The sequence below is a fragment of the Hypomesus nipponensis genome, chromosome 24, assembly GCF_054491055.1.
Source record: "Hypomesus nipponensis isolate SF chromosome 24, ASM5449105v1, whole genome shotgun sequence".
Lineage (NCBI taxonomy): Eukaryota > Metazoa > Chordata > Actinopteri > Osmeriformes > Osmeridae > Hypomesus > Hypomesus nipponensis.
In genome coordinates, this window is record NC_140384.1 from 10,157,968 (window position 1) to 10,180,004 (window position 22,037).

The 22,037-nt window shown below is 46.5% G+C and overlaps 4 protein-coding genes and 1 pseudogene across 6 annotated transcripts; 1 reads left to right on the plus strand and 4 right to left on the minus strand.

Annotated features, from left to right (window-relative positions):
* Positions 1–2,045: 2,045 nt before the first annotated feature.
* LOC146233164 (macrophage-expressed gene 1 protein-like) lies at positions 2,046–6,169 on the plus strand (annotated as a pseudogene). The gene is made up of 2 exons (XR_014742283.1): positions 2,046–3,254; positions 3,782–6,169. The product of XR_014742283.1 is annotated as a macrophage-expressed gene 1 protein-like (transcript).
* A 13-nt stretch (positions 6,170–6,182) lies between these two features.
* prf1.5 (perforin 1.5) lies at positions 6,183–10,610 on the minus strand. Of its 2 annotated transcripts, none has more exons than XM_084690589.1 (5): positions 10,129–10,610; positions 8,929–9,241; positions 8,406–8,677; positions 7,913–8,051; positions 6,183–7,666 (listed from the first exon to the last, which is right to left on the minus strand). In XM_084690589.1, the coding sequence occupies exons 2-5, from the start codon at positions 9,190–9,192 to the stop codon at positions 6,773–6,775; spliced, it is 1,569 nt and encodes a 522-aa protein (XP_084546715.1). In that variant the 5' UTR covers positions 9,193–9,241; positions 10,129–10,610; the 3' UTR covers positions 6,183–6,772. The 2 variants fall into 2 exon arrangements, with proteins under 2 accessions (XP_084546715.1, XP_084546714.1); XM_084690588.1 differs by having other exon boundaries at positions 10,057–10,610.
* Positions 10,611–11,004: 394 nt separating this feature from the next.
* Positions 11,005–13,756, minus strand: LOC146233166 (macrophage-expressed gene 1 protein-like). Its single transcript, XM_084690585.1, has 2 exons — positions 13,307–13,756; positions 11,005–12,773 (listed from the first exon to the last, which is right to left on the minus strand). The coding sequence occupies exons 1-2, from the start codon at positions 13,754–13,756 to the stop codon at positions 11,139–11,141; spliced, it is 2,085 nt and encodes a 694-aa protein (XP_084546711.1). The 3' UTR covers positions 11,005–11,138.
* Positions 13,757–14,406: 650 nt separating this feature from the next.
* On the minus strand, positions 14,407–17,509 carry LOC146233167 (macrophage-expressed gene 1 protein-like). The gene is made up of 2 exons (XM_084690444.1): positions 17,023–17,509; positions 14,407–16,410 (listed from the first exon to the last, which is right to left on the minus strand). The coding sequence occupies exons 1-2, from the start codon at positions 17,470–17,472 to the stop codon at positions 14,701–14,703; spliced, it is 2,160 nt and encodes a 719-aa protein (XP_084546570.1). The 5' UTR covers positions 17,473–17,509; the 3' UTR covers positions 14,407–14,700.
* A 3,209-nt stretch (positions 17,510–20,718) lies between these two features.
* LOC146233168 (uncharacterized) lies at positions 20,719–21,541 on the minus strand. The gene has a single exon (XM_084690370.1). The coding sequence runs from the start codon at positions 21,487–21,489 to the stop codon at positions 20,950–20,952; it is 540 nt and encodes a 179-aa protein (XP_084546496.1). The 5' UTR covers positions 21,490–21,541; the 3' UTR covers positions 20,719–20,949.
* Positions 21,542–22,037: the final 496 nt, after the last annotated feature.

The window sequence follows — 22,037 nt, forward strand, 5'->3', positions numbered from 1 at the left end:
TGTGCTATAGCATGCAGCTAACAAGCGTTAGATACAGGTGTGCTAAAGTATGCAGCTAACGAGAGTTACATACAGGTGTGCTGAAGCATGCAGTTAAAGAGCGTTAGATACAGGTGTGCTAAAGCATGCAGCTAACGAGAGTTACATACAGGTGTGCTAAAGCATGCAGCTAAAGAGCATTAGATACAGGTGTGCTAAAGCATGCAGCTAACGAGCATTAGATACAGGTGTGCTAAAGCATGCAGCTAACGAGAGTTACACACAGGTGTGCTAAAGCATGCAGTTAAAGAGCATTAGATACAGGTGTGCTAAAGCATGCAGCTAAAGAGCATTAGATACAGGTGTGCTAAAGCGTGCAGCTAAAGAGCCATGGATTTCCAAATGCCTTCTCAACAGACGCCTGGAAACACTTGGAAACCAGTATTATATTGTTGGCCGAGAAATGTTTCAAGAGCTTGCACTGTGACACTTGATACTGTGTCATTTGTGTTTTCCCCATAGTAACCCCCAGAGAGTTTATTTATGTTATTGTTGTCGATGCAACAGTAGACGCTCCAGAAATAACTAGGAATGTTTACCCCATTTCCAATCGGCACATTCCCTGGAACCACTCCTGTGACAATAAAGGCCCTATAACGGTTTGCAAGGCAGTTTTTTTTCAAAATGTCTGCAACATTGTTCTCCATAACCCTCCACTGGCCCCTGTTGAAGGAAGGGTTCTGTGGAGCAGCGTTGGTGAGGGTAAATGTGGCGTCTACACAGTCCTGTGTATTCTGGTGTGCAACAGGTGCTAGATGTCCTTTATCATAACCAGAGCCCGCATAGTCTTCGTTAAGAGCCTGTTTGTTGCCCCGAGGAGGGTTTGGCACCTTGCCCTCAGAGGCCATTGAATCTGGAAGGTTCTGATCATCAAGCTGGAGAAGAGATGAGAACATAAATCAGATATGATCAAATCAAGACAATTAAAAATTACATTCAATAAACATCTGCATTTTCCCAAACTAAATTATAGTTCAAAATGTGTTTTGTTTGATGATAATCCTTAATGAGTATGGAAGTGAGTAATAATAATAACTTGCTTGTTACTATCGTAACAAATTACGCATTACATTAATTTACAGATGAATATAAAAGGAAATTAGACAGAGTGGAAAACTCACCTGAGGTTCAATGTACCAAGGTGTATTCCTATTACATTTCATTGGCTGAAAAAACTGATAGGCAGAATAAACAGGAATCTTCTTGTTGGTGTCATACAGAGTGGCATATTCTTCTGCACCATTTCGCACTTGGCAAATTTGTCTGTAACGTCCCCCGGTCAGCACAGTTGGAGTAGTGTTTGGGACAAAAAACTGCGGACAGCCATCGGAAAAAGATGTCACAACTTTCGCCGTAGCCATGGGGCAGAGCAGCAGCGCCATGACAACAGAAGCCAGGAGTTTCATGATGAGGAGTTTGATCTGACAAATGCCGATATTATGAGAGCCGATATGATGAGAGCCGATATGATGAGAGTCGATATGATGAGAGTCGATATGATGAGAGTCGATATGATGAGAGCCTTATATGATGAGAGCCGATATGATGAGAGTCGATATGATGAGAGTCGATATGATAAGAGACAAGACGAAAAACGAGTCTGCTTAAAAATCTACTTCTGAATGCCTTTATATACAATCAGACGGGGCGTTGTTGGAAATATTTTAGCAACTTGTTATACAGGCTGAAACTAACAACTGTTCAAGAACCACCTAAATATGGTTAAGCAGAAGTGGAACGTGGAATAGTTCCTCTTTGTCTTAACCTCAAGACCGGCTTAATTATTCTGACCTTGCTGGTGTTAAAAACTGTTGCAAACAAAGCATTAAACTTTTCACAAGTATTACCAATATGCAGATTGGGAAAGAGAACCACACCTTTGACAGTAAAGGACAACACAACACTAGGCTTAGGTCTGAATCATGTCTCTCTCAGCTTTGAAGGCTGGAGGACCATCTTTATTGGGCACACAAAATTAAACAAAGATAGTGTCAGTGAGGCAGTAATGGTGTTACAACAATCATAGAGCAGCAGATTCACAGCTCCCAGCCCATGACACAAGGCACAGAGAGATCATAGGTGAAGCTCTTCCTGTAGCCAAGGGACGTTTACCCAGCACTCTCTCCTAACCCTGGACATCTATTAAGCCTGACAATTAGTCTAGACGCAATCAACTCTTACCAATAGAAAACGGACATGAGAACATACTAACTAGTATCTCATGTAGGGGTGGGCGGTATACCGTTATGAACGCGAATACCGGTATTGCGTTGTGCCATGATAGGCATCCTTTACTCATGCTGCCAAACATACCCTTGTTAAATTGACCATCTTACCAATCCTCGACTTTGGCGATGTCATATATAAATCAGCCGCCAACAATCTACTCAATAAACTGTGGCAGGGCAACAGTGGGTTTTCCGATTAGATTTAAACAATAACCTTTTGTACTGAGTCTGTTAGTTACTGCAACGCACAGTTGACTTAAACACACTACCGTGTTACTGTCACCCTAGCAACAGAAAGCTTCAAATGACCGTGTAGGTACTTCCCAACAGTTCTTTCTACTTGACTGTGGTGAGGTTTAATTTGATACCTCAATGAAAACATCCAAACTAGTATTTCAACTCTCACAAACTTGCTCCCAGTTTCTGACTGAACAAGTTATCGGTAACCTTGTAATGTTCTGAATGTTTCTATAAAATCGAAACTTCCCCCTGCTGGCTCTCAGAGAGCTTCTTCCCACCCTGCCACAAGACACAGCCATGGCTCTGAGAGCAGTCACCCTGCTGGGTGTCTCCCTGCTCCACCTTTGCTGCCCTCTCCCCGTCAGCAGTCCAGATAGCGGCCTCAACAAGTGCCGCTCCGCCGCCAAGTCACTCCCAGCCCTGGAGGTGCTGCCTGGAGGGGGCTGGGACAACCTGAGGAACGTGGACATGGGCCGGGTCATGAACCTCAGCTTCTCCCTGTGCCTGACCACGGTGGACGGCCTCTACCTCATCCCAGACAAAGTCTTTGTCATCCCCCAGAAGGTGACGGGAGTGGAGACCAACTCTGAGATCATCAGTTCCTGGCTGGAACAGAGAAGTTCCACATCTTCGTCCATCAACGCAGACATCTCCTTCTTCTCAGTCTTAAACGCAAAGTTTTCCACCGAGAACCAGAGGATGAAGACCCACCAAGTCAAAGATACCTCCGTCACTACCAGAGTTCAGGTGAGTTACATCTCTACTGGTCCTACTTAGAGAAACTAAGATCTAAAGTTTGAGCCTGTTACAAAAGCTACAGACCCCATAAAAGCTGCAAGCGACTAAGTTGTCTGTAGGTAGGAACTCCCGAAACAAGGACAGGTGCTTTCACAGGGTTTAAATCTGGATTTTGTAAATATATTGCCAAACATGATCTATATGTAGAATCAGTACAAAGAAACATGATATATTGATTGATTAATGTGAATCGTTTTTGTTTGATTGAAAGTAAAGGAGAGAGAGCTCTCCAATATGACGAAGCGAGACTTTAAAGAGCAACTTCCTCTCTGTCGGGATATGAGGTGTTTGTATTTCTGTCATGTTTATATGAATGTCTGCTTATTAAATTACAATGACATGTCTGGTTTATCTTTCAATTTCAAAAATGAAAGAGAAAGTTATTTATAACATGACGACTTTGCTTATCAAAGCCAACTAGGTGCTAACAGCCAAACCACAGACCAAATAACCCAGTTTAACCACTTCCTCCCCAGGTACGCAACTTCCTCTACTCCGTCAAGGCGAATACTGACTTCACCTTGGACTCAAGTTTTGCACGGCAAGCGGAGGAAATCGCAGACGCCATAGAAAACAATCAGACCCAACATGCCTCCTACCTCTCTGAGAGGATGGTCCTGGACTTTGGCACCCATGTGATCACCAGTGTTGATGCAGGGGCCTCCTTGGTGCAGGAGGACTATCTGCGATCCTCTTATGTGTCCGACGGTAAAACAGACAAGTCCTCCATCACAGCATCCGCAGGCATCAACTTCTTCAACAAGGTGAATTTTAACATCGGCAGCAAAGACGCCCACGAGACGTCAGAGACCAAGGCTTACCAGGACAACGTCACCTATTCGATCACACAGAGCCACGGAGGAGTGCCCTTCTACCCTGGCATCACCCTGCAGAAGTGGCAGGAGAGTACCTCAAACAACCTGGTGGCCATTGACCGGTTAGGCCTGCCGCTTCACTACTTAATAAACCACAACACCTTCCCTGACCTTCCACGCCCCACCGTCGGCAAGCTGGCGCTGTCAGTGAGGCAGGCCATAAGACGCTACTACGCCATCAACACCCGGCCAGGATGTGTGAAAGCAGATTCACCGAACTTCAACTTCCAGGCCAACGTAGACGACGGGTCCTGTGAAGGCCCAGTCACCAACATCAGTTTCGGAGGTGTGTACCAAGCTCACCCCAGATGCAGACCCGATATGTCAGGCCTGGGACCAGAAGAACCCAGATACAGGGGACTATACCTGCCGCCCACCTTACCAACCCACCCTGTTACGCTCTGAGGTCAGGGACGAGCGCTACAGCCAGTATGTCTGCCATCGTTCCTGCCATAGATGTGGATTCTTGTGGCTCAAGCATTGCTGTGATAACAACTGTGGAGACGAGTACTATGTCCGATCGGCTCAAATCAAAACCTACTGGTGCTCCTCCAATGAGAAGATCTCAGATAACTCAGGATATCTCTTTGGGGGCCTCTACGGCCCTTCCCTCCAGAATCCTGTAACCAAATCCAAGAGCTGCCCTCCAAGCTTCGTCCCACTGAAGATGCTTTACGGCGGCCTGATGATCTGTGTGAGTAACGACTACGAGATCGGCACCCGGTTCTCCGTGCCCTTTGGCGGTCTGTTCAGCTGCGAGTCCACCAACCCCCTGGCTGGGGGCCAGCCTCGCTGCCCTCCCCAGTTCAGCCAGCACCTTGCTACCGTCAGCGACGGCTGTCAGATCCTCTACTGTGTCCAGTCTGGTCTGTTCACAGGTGGGCAGCTGCTGCCAATTCGTCTGCCACCCTTCACCCGTCCTCCACTGGTCAGCATGTCGGCCAACAACACAGTGGTGGTGATGACCGAGGGAGGCCGAACCTGGGTCAGAGTTGGACAGACCAACAAGTGGAAGATGGTCAAACCACAGGAGGTCCAGGAAATGGTCAGTCCAGAGCCAGACCAACTATCAGGGGGACAGAAGTTTGGTGTGGCCTTCGGAGTGATCGGTCTGGTGGTGCTGGTGGTTGTTGGGGTGGTGCTGGTTTGGAGGAGGAGGAGGATGAGGAGGGAGCTTCCAGGGCTAGTGAGGGCCAGAGGTCATGTGGAGTTCTTCAATGAAGTTCAGAGTACGAGAGCAGAAGATTCTGCTGAGGAGCAAACTTCAACCAACCAGGTTTAATGGCAATAATACATAATCACCGTGATAGACCATAGATTAGCATGGTCTGTTTGGATAAAGATGGTGTGATTACAAAACTTAACTTGTATACACTAGATCTATCGATTCAACAATGGTGTCTTTCCCTCGAATCAAATATAAATATTACATTTATCATACAATTGTCACTGCAGTTGCCAATTTTCTTTGAACAATAGTCTTTGTCACTCTGTTATTGTCTTATGGTTGCATATGTAACTGTTAATTGGTGATGTGTGACTTAATAAAATATACCTAGAAATATGGATGTGCCTATCTGCTTTTATATTTAGTCAATTTAAAGTTAATTTTAAAAAGCAATAGAATGCACAATGGACTATAATTACATAGTTAAATTAGTTTAATATATCTGTATATATCCAAATATCTGTGAGATGTACTAAAGTGTTAAATAATTTAGCTGATTATTACTATTTTTCTCCTTCTAACAGAACTCTCATCTCTGAATGTTTTTTGCTAAATAATGCCAATTTTTCCATCAATGTAATACCGCCATCCTCTGTTGAATCTTAGAACTCAACTTTAATAATATTACTTGTTTACTTCTAGTATGGTATAAAGGGTTATGTATTAAAGCTAATCTTGTGAGTCAAGAAACAAGCGTCGTCTGATGGTAAATATCTCTTTTGTCTTTTGGTCTCTAACTCATCCAATGACGCTTCATGTACAAACAGACAAAACTTGGGTCGTAAACTCATCTTTTTATTAGTTGAGAATTGTTCACATGTAAAGTTCTTGCTGGGTCATATAAGAGTGACACTTTTAAACAAACACAAAACATCAAAATAACATCTTAACATGTGTTATTGTTTGATCTCTTGACATATTTTACAATAAATCATGCAGAATACAATTTTTAAAAAATCCCCCAAATGTCAAAATCTTATGTTAGAAATGACACAACGGTCACTAAACCACACTCATCTGTATACAACTCTTAATCTACCACATAATACAGGTTACTGAGTTAGCCAGCGACACATAGTAAACATTCACTTGGCCTGGTTGCTGAGATAATGGAATGAACTTTACAATCAGGCCATTAGAAATTGAAGTTTCCTTGACGTCAACTGAAATACTGTTAGAACTTTGAACTACTGAGGCTTGGATCTTCTGCTGTACTTTCTACATGCACAATTTCTACATCGCTATGGATAAAAGCTTCTGCTAATTGAATCAAATGTAGAAGTGATGAAACAGTGTCTCAACACACCGCTGACCGTCACCCCCATCGTGGTTAGCGGGACCGTGGACGTTGACTTCGACCTCCGCTACTCCGCGCTGGGCGAGTACCGTCCGCACCTGTATCCAGTCAGGTGAGGGTCACACCTGACGCTGTAGCTGAAGTGCAGTACCCCCCTGCTGAGCTGGCAGCTGTGCGAGTGCCCCCCCCTCTCGGGGAAGACCACACACCTGCCGGCCATGTCGTTGTACAGCACGTCCCTGTCCCACACCTCCAGCACCAGCTGGTGCCCCAGCTCCACCGAGCCCAGCCCGTACGTCACGTTCCACCACGGGTCGTTGTCATCCAGCACCGTGGCCGTCTCCTCGTACCGCCCGTCGTACCAGACCTTCACGTACGCATCCGTCTTGGTGAAGGTGTCCGCCCTCAGCCCGGCCGCGCGGCGGACCTCCAGCCTCAGGACCCCGCGGCCGGCCCGAAGCGGGCAGCAGTTGTGGTCCAGATTCGGGGTCGGGGAGCAGTTCCTCACCCCTCCTTGGTCCCCGGACAGCTGGTTGTCCTGGATGTACTGGCTGACGGCGGTCCGCAGGTTGCCGCTGACCTGGGGGTCGTCCACCAGCTGGTGCAGGGGGAAGATGGCGTAGGAGACCACGTCGGGGTTGGCGTGGAGGCTGCTCATCCAAGCGCTGTAGGCCTCAGATGGATCCTTGTCCTGGTGGTAGAGGATGCCTGGCAGGTAGCGGTCCCCGCCCAGGACCTCCACCTTGTGGGTCATGAACCCCTGGTAGAAGCCCATGCTCATGTTGCCCTTCAGCATGTCTTCGCACTTGTTGGAGAAGGAGGCATTGGCGGGGAGGAAACCCAGCGCCAAGCGCAGCTCCAGGTTCAGGCAGGTCTTGATCTCCCGCTCCGAGAAGCCCTTCAGCGTGGCCAGGCAGGTACGGAAGGCCGTGACGCGCCTCACCTTGCCCCCCAGGTGCACCTGAGGGAAGGTGGGTGAGTTGGAGACTTCAAACACAACCAATAATCATAGGTGTGTGTTTCTTCCATTGAACACAGGCACTCAGGCGTATAACTGCAAGCAGCCAGCGAGCCATCTAAGAGCTTCTTAGGAGCGTTCTAAGAGCGTTCTAGAGCGCTCATGGAACGTTCCGAAGAAGCTCTTAGCGTTAAGAGCTTCTTAACGAATATGGGAAACACGGCCAATGTGTTTATTGTGCGCAGGTACCTGGTGGATGTAGTGTGTTCCGTATGTGTCTATCAGACGGCGGTAGAGGGGTCGGCTTTGAGAGTCGTAGCCTTGAGGGAGTTTCTTGAGGTGCTTGGAGAACTCTGCACTGAGCTGGGGGTGGTCCGACAACCGGTAACTGCAGAGACAACAGTCAGACGCCATTTGACTTTAGATCAAGTGATCACAGGTTCAAATCTCCCCCTCCCCATCTGTCCTGTACATGGCTGTGGATAGAAGTGTCACTCAGCCAAGCTAATCCAAGCCAATGACGGGTCACACGTATATGACCTGTAGAGGTCTAGACATGACCTGTAGAGGCCTACACATGACCTGTAGAAGCCTAGACATGACCTGTAGAGGCCTAGACACCTAAATGACCTGTACAAACCTACCCTTCCCCACTGCAGGCCTATAGTTCACAGGTCCAAATATCCCCCTCCCCCTTCTCATACTTTTGGTTGAAAGCATCTGCTGAAAACTTAACAGATACCTGTAGTAGGTGCAGCTGATCTCGTGCAGGGCGAAGGTGGCCTTGTCGACGCTGTGCTGCGAACGTGCGAACTTGGCCATGTCGGAGCGGCTGCCCCCCAGCAGGGCCTTGCCGTATGTCTCCAGACTCAGCCCCGCCCCCCAGTTATTACTGATCACCGAGGACGAGCTCCGCAGGAGGGAATCCACCGAGTGGTGCAGGGCGCTCGACAGCTGCTTGCTGCAGCGGCTGAACGGACGCCAGTCCAAGACGGCGGACGGAAGCCTCTGGACCTGCGGGGCAGGTACAGGTGTGTCGGGACTCCTGTTTGTGACGGGTGCAGTTCACTCGGAAAATGTGTATAAAATGGATCCTGTAGGCATCATACTGTAGTTTGTATTTAGATCAACAAATGAGTTATTGTTTCAATGTGGTTAATACCCTGCTCTTAGAACGTTTTAAGGCATGAGAAATTCATTGATGGGGTGTCAATCACTTATTTAAAAAAAAAATATATAATATAAGTTAGTTAGGATAACTTTACCTGCCCTCCCTGGAAGCGGTTCTCACACAGCGTGCAGGTGTTGTTGTCAGTAAGGTGAGCCTTCACGTTGATAACGTAGGCTCCGGTGCGGCGCATTCTCACCACGTCAAAACCTTCCCCAGCAAGATTGTGTCCCGGGACAAATGGTGCCTTCTCGCACTCGGCCCCTGACCCCGCCCTGCAAGCTCTGGCCACGCCCAGTTGTACCGTGATTGGCAGAGCCAGCGCAAACAGGAAGAGCCTGCTGAAACCATGGGGGGCCATGGTTACAGATGGAATGTGGAAGGTTGTTGGACCGCAGCTGGATGATGGGCTGGAACAACAACGGAACACATGTGATTTCCCTGGTTAGAAAAGGTTAAACTGAAACAGGAAATGAACATTTTAGTGGTTTGTCTTCTGAGCTTGCATGACAGGAAAAGAAAACAGTAAGTAAGACAATACAGACAGCAGTTATGTTACTTTTAGATGGACTGTCACCTATTTAAAAAAACAACTTTACCCAAACAAAAAAACAATGTATGCTTAAAATATACTTACAGTACTTTGGATGAGTACTATAATACATACTCAGGTATAACAGCGTCTGTTAAATGACTAAATGTACTTGAAGTATAAAGTATATACATACATATACGTTGTCAGTAGGTATGTGAACATGCAAAATCAGTGCATGTTAAGTACACTTCCAATTGTGTACAAAATATATAAATAACATTAAGCCGCTGAAAACATTTCAAATAAATGTAGTAGGCCTATGCTCTTTTTCCATTCATGTATAGAGATATAAAGCTATGACATGTTTTGTCCAGCGAATGAGGGCACGCCACTAATCCCACCCCCCTCCATCTTGTACTCCCAGGGTAAGTAGAGCACACAACAACCTCTCACCACAGCCCTGCAGCTGTGAAGAGGAACAAGCACAACAAGCCAGCGCACAAGATCACATGTACATGAGTCTTCACTGTAGCACAAGCAGCTTCCACTAGACTCCGCCCCCCTGTCACACAAGCACTGCACACTCCCCCCCCCCCCCCCCCCGTAAGACAAGCACCTCTCACTCTCTCACTACAATTACAGTTCTGACGTTGACACCACAATCCTAAACTCTTCTCCCCAGAAGCTCACCGTTTGTCCCACGTACGTCTCCTCCCCTCTGTTGAGCTCCCAGATCCCAGTCGATCAGACGGTATTTCTCACCGTAAACGACCGGTCAGTTTCCCCTTTTAGAAAACGCCCTGCGTGTTGTGCGAGAGACTCTTCTAAACCGACGGGATCTGTCCCTCCTCGGCTCTGCAGGAGAGGGGGCAGGAGAGGGGGCAGCTGGGAAGTGTTGCTGCGAGCGGCGTGGAGGAGTGAGCCCGGAGCATTGTGCTCGTGAGAAAGAGAAAGGGCACTTCTTCGTGGCTCTGCAAAGAAAGAGTGAGGCAGGGTGTGAGAGAGAGAGAGAGAGGAAGAGGGAGAGAAACGTAGTGAAAGAGCAGAGCAGAGAGAAACAGAGCAAGAGAGAGAGACGGCAGAGAGAGAGGAGTGATGGAGAGAGGGAGAGGGACAAAGAGGAGAGAGACGATGGAGAGAGGGAGATAAAGAGGAGTGTGATAGGAAAGAGAGAGATGAGAGGGAGAGGGATTAAGAGGAGAGAGAGAGGGAGTTTCCCTGCCTCAGGCCCCCGGTCTCTTGTTGAGGTCAGACTGATTTCTTCAGCTGAGTGAGTTTGTTGTGATGTCGACTGTATGACTCCACCTCTGGGGCGTGTGTGTGTGGGGGGAGGGTCGTGTTCTTAGGAGAAACCGGGTAAACGAATGCCTCTTTACAGGAAGTGGGGTCTGTCCGTGTGTGCGTATGTGTGTGTGTGACCCAGTATAGCTGCGCTGATAATCATAACAAACCCTGCAGTCGGTTTCACTGTCTGCTTTTGGCTTCAACGGAAGTGATGGTTCTATTAAGGCAAAAAGGAATGGAGAACAAGCATTTTCTTTTGACACATTTATTTAGTCAACAATAAAGAACATAGATTGCAAATCTGTCAAGAAGTTCAAAAATCTTTTATGGAAACAGTTATTAGTTATTATTATTAGTTAGTTACACTAATTATTTAGATTTTGAGACATGCTGTGATAATTCCTTAAGGCCAAGAGCGTTTACAAATGAAAAGCAAACAAGACAATAAATATTATAAAGTGTAGTTAGGGTCCACTTCTCCTCTCTCACTAATTGCTGTCGATCTCCTCGTATCCTCTGGCCCTCATTAGCCCTGGAAGCCCCCTCCTCCTCCTCCTAATCAGCACCACCCCAACAGCTACCAGCACCACCAGACTGATCACTCCGAAGGCCACACCAAACTTCTGTCCCCCTGACAGCTGGTCTGACTCTGGGCTGAACATCCTGACCATTTCCTGGACCTCTTCTGGTTTGACCATCTTCCACATCTTGGTCTGTCCAACTCTGACCCAGGCTCGGCCTCCGTCGGTCATCACCGCCACTGTGTTGTTGGCCGACATGCTGACCAGTGGAGGACGGGTGAAGGGTGGCAGACGAATTGGCAGCAGCTGCCCACATGTGAACAGACCAGACCGGACACAGTAGAGGATTTGACAGCCGTCGCTGACGGTAGCGAGGTGCTGGCTGAACTGGGGAGGGCAGCGAGGCTGGCCCCCAGCCAGGGGGTTGGTGGACTCGCAGCTGAACAGACCGCCAAAGGGCACGGAGAACCGGGTGCCGATCTCGTAGTCGTTACTCACACAGATCATCAGGCCGCCGTAAAGCATCTTCAGTGGGACGAAGCTTGGAGGGCAGCTCTTGGATTTGGTTAAAGGATTCTGGAGGGAAGGGCCGTAGAGCCCCCCAAAGAGATAACCTGATTCAATTGAGATTGTCTCATTGGAGGAGCACCAGTAGGATTTTATTTCAGCTGATCGGACATGGTACTCGTCTCCACAAATTTGATCACAGCACTTCTTGAGCCAAAACCAACCACATTTATGGCAGGACTGACGGCAGACATACTGGCTGTAGTGCTCGTCTCTGACCTCAGAGCGTAACAGGGTGGGTTGGTAAGGTGGGCGGCAGGAATAGTTCCCTGTATCTGGGTTCTTCTGGTCCCAGGCCTGACATATCGGGTCTGCATCTGGGGTGAGCTTGGTACACTGCTGGAACACACCTCCGAAACTGATGTTGGTGAACGAGCCTTCACAGGACCCATCGTCTACGTTGGCCTGGAAGTTGAAGTTCTGTGAATCTGCTTTCACACATCCTGGGTGGGTGTTGATGGCGTAGTAGCGTCCTATGGCCTGGCTCACCGACAGCGCCAGCTTGTCAATAGTGGGGCGTGGAAGGTCAGGGAAGGTGTTGTGGTTTATGAAGTAGTGAAGCGGCAGGCCTGACCGGTCGATGGCCACCAGGTTGTTTGAGGTGCTCTCCTGCCACTTCTGCAGGGTGATGCCAGGGTAGAAGGGCACTCCTCCATGGCTCTGTACGATCGAGTAGGTGACGTTGTCCTGGTAAGCCTTGGTCTCTGACGTCTCGTGGGCGTCTGAGCTGCCGATGTTAAAATTCACCTTGTTGAAGAAGTTGATGCCTGCGGATGCTGTGATGGAGGACTTGTCTGTTTTACCGTCGGACACATAGGATGATCGCAGATAGTCCTCCTGCACCAAGGAGGCCCCTGCATCAACACTGGTGATCACATGGGTGCCAAAGTCCAGGACCATCCTCTCAGAGAGGTAGGAGGCATGTCGAGTCTGGTTGTTCTCGATGGCGTCTGCGATTTCCTCCGCTTGCCGTGCGAAACGGGAGTCCAAGGTGAAGTCAGTATTCGCCTTGACGGTGTAGAGGAAGTTGTGCACCTGGAGAAGAAATGGTTAAACTGGGTTGTCTGGTCCGTGGTTTGGCTGTTAGCACCTAGTTGGTTTTGATAAGCAAAGTCCTCATGTGATAAAGAATTTCCTCTTTAATTTTTCAAACTTAAACGTAGACCATACATGTCTGTTCGTAAAAGAGCAGACATTCACCCAAATATGACAGAAGTATTCAATACAAGTACTCTACTGAGAAGCAGCTCACAACTCGACAAACTGTTTGCAAGTTGAGATTTCACTGCTTGCAAGTCTTGCTTAGTCATAATTGAGAGCTACATGATATAGTGTAATTTACTTTCAATCAAACAAAAATGATTCACATTACACATGATACATATTGATCATGTTTGACAATATAACTACAAAATCCAGATTTAAACGCTGTGAAAGCACCTGTCCTTGTTTGAGGGGTTTATTCCTATAGACAACTTAGCAACTCTCATGGGGTCTGTTGCTTTTGTAACAGTCTTGAACTTTAGATCTTAGTTTCTCACAGTAGGACAAGAAGAGGTGTAACTCACCTGAACTCTGGTGGTGACGGAGGTATCTCTGACTTGGTGGGTCTTCATCCTCTGGTTCTCGGTGGAAAACTTTGCGTTTAAGACTGAAAAGAAGGAGATGTCTGCGTTGATGGACGAAGATGTGGAGCTTGTCTGTTCCAGCCAGGAACTGATGATCTCAGAGTTGGTCTCCACTCCCGTCACCTTCTGGGGGATGACGAATACCTCGTCTGGGATGAGGTAGAGGTCATCCTCGGTGGTGAGGCACAGGGAGAAGCTGATGTTCATGACCCGGCCCATGTCCACGTTCCTCAGGTTGTCCCAGCCCCCTCCAGGCAGCACCTCTAGGGCCGGGAGTGACTTGGCGGCAGAGCAGCACTTGTTGAGGCCGCTGTCCGGGCGGCTGAGGGGGAGAGGGCAGCAGAGGTGGAGCAGGGAGAGACCCAGCAGGGTGACTGCTGTCAGAGCCATGGCTGTGTCTTGTGGCAGGGTGGGAAGAAGCTCTCTGAGAGCCTACAGGGGAAGGCTTGAGGTTTTATAACTATTCGTCACCAGGTTGCCGTAAACTTGTTTATTCTGATACTGGGGCCAAATGTGGGTGAGGTTTCAATTACCCTTTCAGAGATAAACTGCTAATCTAATGTGGTTTTATGGACCTTTAGGTATATCCTTAGCTTAGTTTGTGTTTTGCTGTGTATGTTGTCTCCTTTGCTGATATGTCACTAACGTCCCGGGCTGCATTGAAACCCAGGTCACTCCTGTAAGTTTAATAAACTTTAAAAGTCCAATCATCCAGGTGCAAACATAATACTGCACAGGGCGGCCAAATATACAATCACTGCTGAAAAGTCGCTCCACCCTGTAGCTAGCTTACTAAGCAGCTATGTTCAAGGGATGTAAAACAATCAAATGTAATAGGTAATGTTTGCTTAAGAACGTTATGGGTTTCCCTTAAGTTTCCTTACACTTTCCTGTAATACGGTGCGTGTTATGATAACAAGTCTTATCTATGCGCTGATAACCAAAACAAACCTTGCTGTTGCCTTCCTTCTCTGTTTATGGTTTCAACAGAGATGATGGTTCTATTAATGCACAAAGAAATTGAGACCTACTATTTTCTTTTCACAAATGTATTTAGTCAGCAAGAAAGAATTGTCAGTCACATGGATTATCAAGTCCAAAAATATGATGTGGAAACAGTATTCAGTTAGTTACACAAATTATTGAGATTTTGAGACATGCTTTAAAAAATCCTTAAGGCCTAGAGCGTTTACTAAAGAAAAGCAAAGGATACAGTAAATATTATTAAGTGCCCTTTTAGTCGATATTATGAAAGATTAAAAATGTTTGTTTAACGACTTTCTGTTTCTATTCAGATTATTGCGTAAGGAAAGAATGGTACAACTTGAAACCGTCTAAGAGGATGAGGTGCTTTGTGAGTCAGAGGGAAGTTCTGCTTGAACTTCAACTTCTCCTCTCTCACTCTGCCCATCACTGTCGATCTCCTCGTATCCCCTGGCCCTCACTAGCCCTGGAAGTCCCCCCCTCCTCCTTCTCCTAACCAGCACAACCCCAACAACCACCAGCACCACCAGACTGATCACTCCGAAGGCCACACCAAACTTCTGTCCCCCTGACAGCTGGTCTGACTCTGGGCTGAACATCCTGACCATTTCCTGGACCTCCTCTGGTTTGACCATCTTCCACATCTTGGTCTGTCCAACTCTGACCCAGGCTTGGCCTCCCTCGGTCATCACTGCCACTGTGTTGGTGGCCGACATGCTGACCAGTGGAGGACGGGTGAAGGGTGGCAGATGGACTGGCAGCAGCTGTCCACCTGTGAACAGACCAGACTGGACACAGTAGAGGATCTGACAGCCGTCGCTGACGGTAGCGAGGTGCTGGCTAAACTGGGGAGGGCAGCGAGGCTGGCCCCCAGCCAGGGGGTTGGTGGACTCGCAGCTGAACAGACCGCCAAAGGGCACGGAGAACCGGGTGCCGATCTCGTAGTCGTTACTCACACAGATCATCAGGCCGCCGTAAAGCATCTTCAGTGGGACGAAGCTTGGAGGGCAGCTCTTGGATTTGGTTACAGGATTCTGGAGGGAAGGGCCGTAGAGGCCCCCAAAGAGATATCCTGAGTTATCTGAGATCTTCTCATTGGAGGAGCACCAGTAGGTTTTGATTTGAGCCGATCGGACATAGTACTCGTCTCCACAGTTGTTATCACAGCAATGCTTGAGCCACAAGAATCCACATCTATGGCAGGAACGATGGCAGACATACTGGCTGTAGCGCTCGTCCCTGACCTCAGAGCGTAACAGGGTGGGTTGGTAAGGTGGGCGGCAGGTATAGTCCCCTGTATCTGGGTTCTTCTGGTCCCAGGCCTGACATATCGGGTCTGCATCTGGGGTGAGCTTGGTACACTGCTGGAACACACCTCCGAAACTGAGGTTGGTGGCTGGGCCTTCACAGGATCCATCATCTACGTTGGCCTGGAAGTTGAAGTTCTGTGAATCTGCTTTCACACATCCTGGCCGGGTGTTGATGGCGTAGTAGCGTCCTATGGCCTGGCTCACCGACAGCGCCAGCTTGCCGACGGTGGGGCGTGGAAGGTCAGGGAAGGTGTTGTGGTTTATGAAGTAGTGAAGCGGCAGGCCTGACCGGTCGATGGCCACCAGGTTGTTTGAGGTGCTCTCCTGCCACTTCTGCAGGGTGATGCCAGGGTAGAAGGGCACTCCTCCGTGGCTCTGTACGATCGAGTAAGTGACGTTGTCCTGGTAACCCTTGGTCTCTGACGTCTCGTGGGCGTCTTTGCTGCCGATGTTAAAATTCACCTTGTTGAAGAAGTTGATGCCTGCGGATGCTGTGATGGAGGACTTGTCTGTTTTACCGTCGGACACATAGGATGATCGCAGATAGTCCTCCTGCACCAAGGAGGCCCCTGCATCAACACTGGTGATCACATGGGTGCCAAAGTCCAGGACCATCCTCTCAGAGAGGTAGGAGGCATGTCGGGTCTGGTTGTTCTCGATGGCGTCTGCGATTTCCTCCGCTTGCCGTGCGAAACGGGAGTCCAAGGTGAAGTCAGTATTCGCCTTGACGGTGTAGAGGAAGTTGCGTACCTGGGGAGGAAATGGTTAAACTGGGTTATTTAGTCTGTGGTTTGGCTGTCAGTTAGCAAAGCCATCTTGATAAAGAACTTCCTGTTTCCTTTGTCAAACTTCTAGGTAACCAGACATGTCTGTTCGTAAAAGAGCAGACATTCTTCCAAACACGACAGGAATATGATAATCCTCTCCTGAGAAACAGCTCACAGCTCGCTGAGAGAAACAGTTCATATGTTGATATATCATCTCTTGCAAGTCTCACTCTAATTTTTTGCATCAACCAAATAATGCCAATACAAATAGAATTCCAGTTATTTGACTATGGGTTAAATCAAAGCAAGAATGGTCAAAGTGTGGATAAAATGAAATACACATTTAATAACATTGCCAAGGAATGAAATCAATTACAAGGCAAACATGTTACAAAATTAAAGCTTTAAATATTACCTACTCTACCATGATCATTGTAAATCAGAGAGAAAGCAAGAGGTAAGCAAGGAGTAGGGAGAACTGAGGAGAATGTCTCAGGAGATGAAGAATCCAGGAACAATGCATTACAATTCCTTTTATACACATTTTTTACACATCTTAGTTTCTCACAGTAGGACAAGAAGAGGTGTAACTCACCTGAACTCTGGTGGTGACGGAGGTATCTCTGACTTGGTGGGTCTTCATCTTCTGGTTCTCGGTGGAAAACTTTGCGTTTAAGACTGAAAAGAAGGAGATGTCTGCGTTGATGGACGAAGATGTGGAGCTTGTCTGTTCCAGCCAGGAACTGATGATCTCAGAGTTGGTCTCCACTCCCGTCACCTTCTGGGGGATGACGAAGACCTCGTCTGGGATGAGGTAGAGGCCATCCTCGGTGGTGAGGCACAAGGAGAAGCTGAGGTTCATGACCCGGCCCATGTCCACGTTCCTCAGGTTGTCCCAGCCCCCTCCAGGCAGCACCTCCAGTGCCGGGAGCGACTTGGCGGCGGAGCGGCATTTGTTGAGGCCGCTGTCCGGGCGGCTGAGGGGGAGAGGGCAGCAGAGGTGGAGCAGGGAGAGACCCAGCAGGGTGACAGATATCAGAGCCATGGCTGTGTCCTGTGGCAGGGTTGGGAGAATATCTGAGAGTCTTCAAGGGAAGCTATACAGATATACGTTTCTCATGGTCAATCCTACAGTCACAAGATTGACAGGAAGTGGATGGTGTTTTTCGACTTTGTTGATTTGAATATGCACACATACAATGAGTTTCATTTCCATTTAAAAAGCAGAACGAGTTTAGAACTAGTTCCTTCTCGGTTACTGAAGTTTCAGGAATAGTTTAAAGTTTTAATACCTGCATATAAATCTAGGAAGTGCCAGTTAGTAAAAACATTCAGATTAATGTTTGATATGGAAGCCTTTACAATGTGGCTAGTAAATACTGGTTGTTCTTTGATTTTGAACACTGAAATATTGTATAACTAAGCAATTCGTATCCATGATGTTCTATGATTTGGAAGAGGAACCATAGGTGTGTGTGTTTGCGCATGCGTGTTTTGAGTAGGGAATTTTTTATGTTTTACTGGTTAAGAATTATTGATGATGTGTTTGTCTAGACTAGAATGCACGTCACATGTGAAGGTAGTTTTAGTGGACATCATAATGGACATCAGGGCATGAGCCCTAACGGGATGCCTCACTATGTGGTAGATACCAGTTAATGATCTGGATCATCTGAGATGATCCGCTTAGGCTAGGACTTCCTCTGACTTCCTATGACTTGCTCTTTCTACAGGTACACTCTTGCACCTTTTGAGGTTCATGTTGTTTAATTTGTAACTTGTGTACCCACATGCTCTATTGTTTCTTCCCATTGGCAGTTATTTGCTTTTCACAATGTATGCTTCATGTTTTGGATACCCGCAATGTTTTGGGGCTATGTCGTTGTTTATGATCATTGACCTATGCACTTTTGTAAAGCTCTCTCTTCGAAGTCGCTTTGGATAAAAATGTCTGCTAAATGAATACATGTAATGTAAATATATGACAAAAGTATTGAGCCAGTTGTGTTTTTTTGGTGCCCGCTAATATGCGTCGTTTAACGTTTAACAAGCAGATAGATGCATACTGTTGTGCTCTCCCATGCTGACACAAGCTGGACTTATCAAATGTTTTTTTAAAGATAAGAAGACAGCTGTATGGTATGCCTCTTGTCCCACCCTGAACTTTTAAATATGGTCATTTTTGATAAGTTAAACTCAGCAATATCGCTGCCGATGCTGCGCTCTTGGACACGTGTTCATCTTATCGATCGCGGGTCTTTTCTCTCAGTTATCGAAGGTTCGTCTTTCTGAGAGCTCCTTAAGTAAGTGACAACTCGTAATGTTATCCAAAGCGCACTTTTCTTTCAAGTAAGGTGCATATGGTTCCATAAGAAACTCGGTTTTACACACAAATATAGTGACATACACTATCATATATTGTATAAAAGTGTGTAAAAGTGAATCTGTAGATAAACCAAACACTATTTTACTTGCGGTGCGTTATGCAGTGGTCGTAATATCAAGTGATAGGCCTACTTTTTTTAAACATAACCGTGTCGTATATTCTAAAATAGCAAGACACACAACAAGAGAAATAGAATGATTTTATTTATTTTTTATAAATAAATTATATACAAGTGTGTCCAATGTGTCTTTTGCTGATTCATGGTTAATACCATCGGTTGGTAAACTGTGTCCAAACTTTAAAAAGTAAATGTATCCTTAAAACATCAATAGTTTCAGCGTTCATGAGCTCGTCACTCCAGAACAGGATCTATGATGGTCATGGTCAGGGATTCGCCTTCAGGTGTAGCTCCGACATCGTGGTAATTTTTGCATAAGGAAAGAATGGTACAACCTGAGACCGTCTAAGAGGATGAGGTGCTTTGTGAGTCAGAGGGAAGTTCTGCTTGTACTTCAACTTCTCCTCTCTCACTCTGCCCTTCGCTGTTGATCTCCTGGTATCCCCTGGCCCTCACTAGCCCTGGAAATCCCCTCCTCCTCCTCCTCCTCCTCCTCCTAACTAGCACCACCCCAACAGCTACCAGCACCACCAGACTGATCACTCCAAAGGCCACACCAAACTTCTGTCTCTTTCTCATGGTCAACCCTACAGTCACAAGGTTGACAGGAAGTGGATGGTGTTTTTAGACTTGTTGATTGACGTTGCACACATACAATGAGTTCATTTCCACTCAAGCAGAACGAGTTTAGAACTAGTTCCTCCTCCGTTACTGTAGTTTATAGACTAGTTTAAAGTTTGAATGCCTGCGTATGAATCTAGGAAGCGCCAGTTAGTAAAAACATTCATATTAATCTTTGATATGGAAGCCTTTACAATGTGGCTAGTAAATACTGGTTGTTCTTTGATTCTGAACACTGAAATATTGTATAACTATGCAATTTGGATCCATGATGTTCTGTGATTTGGAAGAGGAACCACAAGTGTTTGTGTGTTTGCGCATGCGTGTTTTGAGTATGGACTTTTTTATGTTTTACTGGTTAAGAATTATTGATGATGTGTTTGTCTAGACTAGAATGCACGTCACATGTGAAGGTAGTTTTAGTGGACATCATAATGGACATCAGGGCACGAGCCCAAACGGGATGCCTCACTATGTGGTAGATACCAGTTAATGATCTGGATCATCTGAGATGATCCGCTTAGGCTATGACAAAAAAGACATTGAGCTGGTTGGGGGGTTTTGGCGCCCGCTAATGGACATAATTTAACGTTTAACAAGCAGATAGATGCATACTTGTGTGCACTTCCCTGCCGAAACCAGCTGGACCTATCGAATGTTTTTTTTAAGATAAGAGGACAGCTGTATGTTATGCCTGTTGTCCCGCCCTGAACTTTTCAAAACGGTCATTTATGATTAGGCTAGCTAAACTGCAACATCGATATAAACTGCCGATGCTGCGCTCTTGGACACTGAACGTGTTCATCTTATTGATCGCGGATCATTTCTCGCAGTTATCGAAGGTTAACCTTTCTGAGAGCTCCTTATGTAAGTGACAAGTCTGTGTCGACTGGAAGTCATTATTCAGCGTGGAGTTATTTCTGGATGTGCGTAATGGCATCCAAAACACACTTTTTGTTCGAGTAAGGTGCATATGGTTCCATCGGAAACTAAATTGCACACACAAATATAGTGACATACACCATCATATACTGTAATAAGTGTAAATGTGAATCTGTAGATAATGATAACCCTAATGCGAAATGCAGTTGTCATTTCAACTGATACTTTTTAAAAACATAACCGGTTCGTATATTTTAAAATAGCAAGACACACGACTAGTGAAATAGAATGAAAGACATTTATAATAGTTTTAATCAAGGGAATTGTACGAGTGTGTCCTTTGCTGATTCATGGTTAATACCATTTGTTGGTAAACTGTGTCCAAACGTTTAAAAAGTAAATGTATCCTTAAAACATCAATAGTTTCAGCGTTCATGAGCTTGTCACTCCAGAGCGGGATCTATTGGATGGTCATGGTCAGGGATGCGCCTTCAGGTGTAGTCCCGACATCCTGGTCATTTTTTGGCAGCGGCCTTTGCCCGAGTACTGGCCACCCTGCGCGTGGCCCTCTTCGGGCTCCTCGGTGTCTTAGCAGCCGCGGGTTTCTTGCCCTTCTTGGGGATCTTGGCATTTCTTTTCTTCCGTGTTGGAGACCTGAAGACGGTGCTGTTCTTAGGACTCTTTTTATTGATCCTCTTGACTTTCTTCTTCGGACTCCTCGCCTTCTTTTTTACATCTTTTTTCTTTTTAGCGGCAGTTTGCTTGTTGATTTTGAAGGAGCCGGACGCGCCGGTACCTTTTGGTTGCAGAAGACTTCCGTTGGCCACCAAGTGCCGGATGGTGAGTTTAATTCGAGCATTGTTTTTCGTCACATCATAACCTCCGGCAGTCAGGGCTTTCTTCAGAGCCGCAAGAGAGACGCCACGGCGGTCCTTCGATCCTGACAACACCTTGAGGATCTTGTCTGACACACTGGAGCCAGTCTTCTTACTTTCAGACCTCTTCTTAGGGGTCTTGACTGGAGTCACCGTGGGCATTCCTGTCACGCCTGACATAAGTGTTTGTGTGGGATAGTGAGATAGTCTCGAAGTGTGTGAACATGAGGAGTCTCATGACTGGATATGAAGCTTGTATGAGAACCATGTAGACTCAACTAACTGTCACTGCGCGCACTTTTGGCGTCTTTGTTTTGGACTGTGTTTTCTTTTACGCATTAATCGGTTTCGTTTAATTGAATTCATATATTTAATTGGAGTTATAATATCATCATATTCTGCAGAAACTGGTGCAGTTATTGATTATTTTCATTCCATGCTTTGTCAATAAAATGTTGAAGGATCTTTGTTTTCATTGTTACAACATCGCTTCAGTGCCTAACGTTTTGACAATTCGACTTATAAATGTTGGCAATATGTTCATGTAGGCCTATACATTTTAAGAACTACACACAAACAATACAAAGTGTACTTCATATAATTTACCAAAACTAAAATCAAATTGAAGATATGAAGTAGAATTGTATAGGCTACATGTAAAATGCCCACAAAAGAACAAGTCGTTTCAACATTTAATCAACATTGAATCTTTCACAAAACGTACATTG

Excerpts from the sequence above, each read along its gene's own strand:
- LOC146233166 (XM_084690585.1), bottom strand. The coding sequence starts at position 13,756 with ATGGCTCTGACAGCAGTCACCCTGCTGGGTCTCTCCCTGCTCCACCTC. Across the intron at positions 12,774-13,306 it reads CCGTCACCACCAGAGTTCAG|GTGCACAACTTCCTCTACAC; the intron begins GTGAGTTACACC and ends TTTCTTCTCCAG.
- prf1.5 (XM_084690589.1), bottom strand. The coding sequence starts at position 9,192 with ATGGCCCCCCATGGTTTCAGCAGGCTCTTCCTGTTTGCGCTGGCTCTG. Across the intron at positions 8,678-8,928 it reads ACCGCTTCCAGGGAGGGCAG|GTCCAGAGGCTTCCGTCCGC; the intron begins GTAAAGTTATCC and ends CCTGCCCCGCAG. Across the intron at positions 7,667-7,912 it reads GAACACACTACATCCACCAG|GTGCACCTGGGGGGCAAGGT; the intron begins GTACCTGCGCAC and ends ACCTTCCCTCAG.
- LOC146233167 (XM_084690444.1), bottom strand. The coding sequence starts at position 17,472 with ATGGCTCTGATATCTGTCACCCTGCTGGGTCTCTCCCTGCTCCACCTC. Across the intron at positions 16,411-17,022 it reads CCGTCACCACCAGAGTTCAG|GTACGCAACTTCCTCTACAC; the intron begins GTGAGTTACACC and ends TTTCCTCCCCAG.
- LOC146233168 (XM_084690370.1), bottom strand. The coding sequence starts at position 21,489 with ATGTCAGGCGTGACAGGAATGCCCACGGTGACTCCAGTCAAGACCCCT.